This window comes from Microcebus murinus, chromosome X, assembly GCF_040939455.1.
Source record: "Microcebus murinus isolate Inina chromosome X, M.murinus_Inina_mat1.0, whole genome shotgun sequence".
NCBI classification, from domain to species: Eukaryota; Metazoa; Chordata; class Mammalia; order Primates; family Cheirogaleidae; genus Microcebus; species Microcebus murinus.
In genome coordinates, this window is record NC_134136.1 from 110,206,191 (window position 1) to 110,212,625 (window position 6,435).

Here is a 6,435-nt window from a genome sequence, read left to right on the forward strand (position 1 = left end):
TGAATGGCAGCTTGAGGTCAAAGTTAGGGGTAGGTGCACAAGAGGTACCAGGAGGCAAGGTGAGGACACAGAGTTAAGATTGAATGATATCTGGCCGGACGCGGTGGCTCACACATGTAATCCTAGCACTCTGGGAGATCGAGGCCGGAGAATCATGCAAGGTCTGGAGTTCTAAACCAGCCTGAGCAAGAGCAAGACCACGTCTCTACTAAAAATAGAAAGAAAATTAATTGGCCAACTGAAAATATATAGAAAAAACTAGCCAGGCATGGTGGTGCATGCCTGTAGTCCCAGCTACTCAGGAGGCTGAGGCAGGAGGATCACTTGAGCCCAGGAGTTTGAGGTTGCTGTGAGCTAGGCTGATGCCACGGCACTCTACCAGGGCAACGGAGTGAGACGCTGTCACCAAAAAAAAAAAAAAAAAAAAAAAAAAAAAACGACTGAATGATATCTCATCCCTTCCTTGTTGAGTATCACAGGGTATTTAGGCCTTTTTTTGATAGAGTGGGAGGGCATTACCTCTCAGAACATGGGCACTTGAGCTCAACCAGTAATCAAAGTAAGCACCTGAGATAGGGCTCAGGGAACAATACATCCCAGGGAAACACCCATCTCATGGGGGCAAAATACCCTGCTTAATCCTGCTGACAGCTGTGGGAAGCCCTGAGAAGGGCTGTCAAGCTGAGATATTTCCTTAGATTCTGATCAATGAACTCAGGTTGAGAAAGGATTTGGTCTGAGAAAGTGATATGATGTTCCACACACTTGCATTAGTCATGGGAGGGAGCTTAAGTGCTGCTCATTGGAATGCTTACCCCAGAACAAAGTGATCTCAATATTGCCCTTTCCTGCTCTCACACCCTAAAAGTTGAGATCAAAATGTTTGCATGTGATGCCCCTTCAATTCCCCCTCAGTCCCCTCAGGAATAGAACTGTAGCATGGAGGCAAGGTCACATCAGCAGAGGGAAAAAGTCTTACACATTACCATCATTCGAGGGGCAGAGTATGATTGAGGAAACAGTTGATCATCCATCTAAATAGAGATAAGACCTTCCAATACCCATCATGACCCTATAGTCACTCCCTGAGAGATTCCAGACAAGGACAAACAGGTTTCTTGCCAGTTCACTTCATACACTGGGGTCCTAGTAAGTTGGTGGTCTTTGTCTGAAGAGGGCAGGTTCACATAAATAATGGATAGGGTGCCCAGGAAGTACTAGGAGTCTATATGGAGACACAGAGGAAGAACTGAGGAGTGCACCCTAGGATGTATGGTCACCAAAGAGCCCTGATACCTTTATCACCTCAGGGAGCTCTAGGCAGGGATCACATGACAATTTGCCCACTCTCTCCCTTTTTGGCACTTAGATCATGTGAGGTCCTTGTTCTGTGTGCCATGTCACATCAGGTCAGTAGACAAAGGAGTCCCGGGCCTGTCAAGAGTCACAGTAAGGGCCCTGACTAAGATCCACAAAGTCTACACCAGAACAGAGGGAGTTCCACAGTGTCTAGACCTTGTTATCAGCACCGTGAGGTTCCAAGGGCTGGCAATATGCAGTGTCCTACCTCACTTCCTTCTCAGGTGACTCTGCAAGATGAGGTATTCATGAAGGCAGAGGGTGTGACATTACTTAACATAGTGGTAAGGCCCCATCACTAGCCAAGTCAAGGAGGCTAAATGAAAATTGAGGGGCTACCCACCCCTGAAGAATGGGGATCATGAAGAGTCCAACCCTGCATTTTTATCAGCCCTGGGGAGGGTGTGGATAAACCTGTTAATTAGAGGTGACACCTCACCACTTTCTCTGGGGTCTCAAAAAGATGGATGCTTTGGTTTATGGAGGCAAAATTAAGTTGAAAAGAAAAAAAAAAAAAAAAAAAAAAACCAGGGTCTGCCTGAATTGAAAGCAAGGAACCTGAATGAGAACTGAGGAGACAACCCATACCAGTACAATGGCTTACATGGAATATAGTTCCTGCTGTCAGCCCAGGGAAACTCCAGGAACCTGCACAGTTCCTCGTCAGGTGTCTTAGGAGATGTGGCTTTAGTCTAAGGGGGGCACCATCATATTAACACCAGGGAGGTGGCATAGTCCCTGAACCTGCACACTTCCTCGTCAAGTACCTTAGGAGATGTGGCTTTAGTCTAAGGTGGGCACCATCATATTAACACCAGTGAGGTGGCATAGGCCCTAGTGGCTGCAAAATTAGTGCTACTTCTGGTCGTAAACACATAGCACTATCTTCCTCAGAACAGAAGGGGCTCTCCTGAGCCCACCACTAGCTGTCTGCTCTGAGCCTGAGACTCTTGGGTTGGGTTGGCAGGCTGCACCCTGAGGAGGATTCTCACTTCCTCCTTCGGGTTCCTGGGGAACACAGAAACTGAGATGACAGGGAACCCAGAAGCCCTTAAAACACTGTTGTCAGGAAAAGTCCATTGGCAACAACTTCTATCAGAACCACTAGAGTTGAGTTTAAGAACTGACGACACTCACTCCTTCCTCTCTCTCTTAGGCAGTGACTCTGCATTGAGCACCCTCCTCTGCTTACTCCTTACTACTGCCACCAGCAGGCGACATCATGCCTAAGGATCAGGAAAGTTCACAATGCAGACAAGATCAGCCCATTGAGACCCAGAGTGAGACCCAGGGCCTGGAAAATGCCCAGGGTTCCCAGGCGGTGGAGGAGACCTCTCCCTCCTCCCCCAATCTTCTAATGTCAGGCAACCTGATGGAGGCTCCTGCTGCCAAGATGCTGAGCACTCCTGATGGTCCTCTGGGTTTCTGTTCCCTTGCCAGTGCTGTCGCAGCCACCTCATCAAGCATACCTGATGAGAGCTCTAGTAGCGAAGAAGAGGAAAAGAGTCCAAGCACCTCACAAGCTACAGCAGCCCCCGAGAATATGCCCACCGATGCTCTCAATGAGAAAGTGGCTCTTTTGGTGAATTTCATGCTGCTCAAATATCAAATGAAAGAGCCAATAACAAAGGCAGAGATCCTGAAGACTATCATCAAAGATGACGAAGACCAGTACCCTGAGATCTTCCTGAGAGCCTCTGACCGCATGGAGATAATCTTCGGCCTTGATGTGAAGGAAGTAGACCCCACCAGCCACTGCTATGGCCTCTTCATCAAGCTGGGCCTCACCTATGATGGGATGCTGAGTGTTGAAGAGGGTGTGCCCAAGACCGGCCTCCTGATCCTGATCCTGGGTGCGATCTTCATGAAGGGCAACCGTGCCACTGAAGAGGAAGTCTGGGAAATGCTGAATGTGATGGGGGTATATCGCGGGAGGAAGCACTTCATCTTTGGAGAGCCCAGGGAGTTCTTCACCAAAGAGTTGGTGAAGGAAAACTACCTGGAGTACCGCCAGGTGCCCAACAGTGATCCTGCACAGTATGAATTCCTGTGGGGTCCAAGAGCCCATGCTGAAACCAGAAAGATGAAAGTCCTGGAGTTTGTGGCCAAGGTTCATGGAACTGACCCAAGTTCTTTCCCTTCTCAGTATGAGGAGGCTCTGCAAGATGAAGAAGAGAGAGCTCAAGCGAGAATTTCAGTTAGGGCTGGCTCTACTTCCACGGCCACTGAGAGCTCCAGTGCCATGTCTGGCAGCTCCTCCCACACCTAGTCAAGTCAAGGATAGATTCTTCATCCCTTTGAAGAGGGCAGTTAGTGTTCAAGGAATGCAGGCCCAGGGTGGAGCTGGAGGGAATCATCTATGTGTTCTAATTCTGTATGTGTAACTTGACAATTTATTCTTTTATTTTTGATGCATGTGTTATACCAATGTTATTTCTTTTAATAGAGCTTTAATTGTCTTCAAATTCTTCATGTTTCAAATGATTTTGATCACATATATAATGTTGTTCATGAGGTTTAATAGTAGGAGCTCCTCTTCTGTAAAACATAGTTCAAAACCATCCATTTTATTTTGTGATCTGGAGTAAGACAACATGAAATTTCCATAAGCATTTCCTCTGAAATGTAGAAGAATTCAGCTTTAAAATATTTGGGATCCACAATGAGCATTAGAATAAAAAGATATAAAATGTCTTCATTTCTTATTTTATATCTTTTTAGTTTTTTTTCCTGTAAAATTCACTGATATTTGTATCCATTTGCTTAGCACTTTCCATAGTGTATGAGAAATAAATCTTAATAAATTTTATCCCGTGCTTACTGGTTTATTTATTCTCCAAACCTTCTTTGAGCACCCACTGTTATGAAAGCACTTTAATAATACCAGGTATGATAGAATTAATAAGACCCGGGAACTACTCGTAGAAATTTAACATATGAGCTATAATATTATAAGAATAGCAATAGGATCTTTATACCTGTCCCGGCCTGTGGGACCTTTTGTTTCTCGGGGAAGTTGAGGGGGACCGTGCCTGAAAGAGATGGGTGAGAGAAAGGAACGAGACCAAGCAAATGGTTGTCAAGGTATACTTTACTTGGATTTTTAGTAGGTTTTATATACAGAAACAAGGAAGTAGAAACAGAGAAATAGAGTGGGGGGATGATGAGGCTTGGGTGTGGGCTAATCAGCCCCAATCAACATCCCAATGGCACTGGAAGCTGTTTGTGATTGATCACTCAACCCCAACCTGGCAGGGGGTGGGAAACAATTGCAGGTAGCATGCCCTGGAGCAAGCGCGTCATGGAATGCATTCTTCTCGGAACTATAGCTGGAGGGCTGGGTGCTATTTTCGTCTTAGGCTATTTTCTGGGGCAAGGCCCGTGCGTAGGACAAGTCATTGGGATGTGGAGGGTCTTAGTCTCCAACATCTCTCCCTATCTTTATTAATATGAGGGAGATTTACACAGGTTGGTGGAGAGCCTGTCTTAGGCTACGCGATGGGCTTCCGCGACCAGCACCCCAAATATAAGATCGGGAGATAAACGTGAAGGTGAGGCCTCTGTCTTAGGCTATGTAGGTGGCATCTAGCTCTGGCACTTTTGATTATGAAGTGTGCCCCCGGGCATGGACCTACAATATTCCCGTCATGGAGTTACCTCACTGCTGGCGGGGTGTGCATCTGGTACACGGCATCGCGATAATCCCGTCATGGGTGTCTCCACAGCTTTTGGAACCAACTGCGTTCTATGTCTGCGGCAAGGTCTGAGAAATTTAGACCTTTAGTGGGTGTGTTGGGAGACTCTTCATGGAGGTCTTCTTTGGAGCCTCTTAGTTCTAGCCGTTGGTAAAACACGGAGACCGATTTTTGTGTGGCTGCATCTACCTGCGACTTGACAAAGTTGGTTAGTGTTTTGAATGCCCAAGGCCCAAAAGTGAGAAGCAACAAAAAACCTACAAACGGCCTCAAGACACTGGGAAGCAATGTGGATAGCCAGGGGGATGTGGAAAACCAATTTTGATACCATGCCTCACTTTGTTCTCTCCATTTTTTTCTATCTTCTAGGCTCTGTCTAACTCTCTCAATGCTATCTTTTACCAGACCTGTTTTGTCTGCGTAAAAGCAACATTCTTTTTTGAGTGCTGCGCACAAGCCTCCCTCTTGGAGGAACACTAAGTCTAGGCCTCTTCTATTTTGCAACACTATCTCAGAAAGCGAAGCGAGGGATTCTTTGAGATATTTTAGGCCTTGCTGTTGCTCTCGGAGGTCGTTATCGATGGCAGCAGAGAGCTGCAGGTACTGCTGTTTGGAGGTGACTAGAGAGGCTATGCCTGTTCTAGCCCCTGTGGTACCAAGGCCTAGAACAACTGCGAGTGTTATGGCCGTGATGGGCTCTCTCTTTTCTCAGGGCATTGTGGTGCCACGTTCCCAAAACTGAAGTAACTCATTAGCAGGATGTACAGTGAGTCTGGGAAAGAGCATGACTAATACACAATACTCTCTATGCTCAAGAAACGTTGCAGAGACTACATACGGGGTAAGGCCGGAGGAACAAGCAAAATAAGAGGTGTTAGATGCCTGAATATACTGAAAAGTGGAGTTGACAGTAATTGACTGATTACATATTTTTTCTAAGGGTGCAGGAGGGAGCATTCTTGGGCTAAGAAGGCAAAGACCTAGGCCTGTGACTTGGCTGAGCGTCAGGCCATCATGGGTCTCTAGCCCCCATTTGAGTCTGCTGGTGTCATTAGTAAATCATGGCTCACCAAAAGTAGCGACGCCTTTGTAGAAGGGAGGCCGGGAGGAATAGCATACCCAACATTCCTGATATTCTGAATTATTGGCCTCTCGGATGGTCCTGACAGAGGCGTTGACTAAGGAGAGAATTAGTTCTGCTGAGGAAGGGGGCCCCTCGGGCAGGGTAGGTTGGTATAGGGAGGTGCTGAGCGGAGGAGGGGACACAGTTGGGGAGGAGGGTAGGCCCCTGGAGGGACCGCAAGGCCGTGGTGGGTGTAGGTTGTTATTAGGGCCTAATGCGACCGTAGGACCTCTGGGGAGGCTTTTAATTAACTTGATT

The 6,435-nt window shown here is 47.0% G+C and overlaps 1 protein-coding gene across 1 annotated transcript; it reads left to right on the plus strand.

Annotated features, from left to right (window-relative positions):
* The first annotated feature begins 2,519 nt into the window (after positions 1–2,519).
* LOC105867149 (melanoma-associated antigen B16-like) lies at positions 2,520–4,128 on the plus strand. Its single transcript, XM_012756939.3, has one exon. It carries the CDS (start codon positions 2,582–2,584, stop codon positions 3,626–3,628), a length of 1,047 nt encoding a protein of 348 aa, XP_012612393.2. The 5' UTR covers positions 2,520–2,581; the 3' UTR covers positions 3,629–4,128.
* The last annotated feature ends 2,307 nt before the right edge of the window (positions 4,129–6,435 follow it).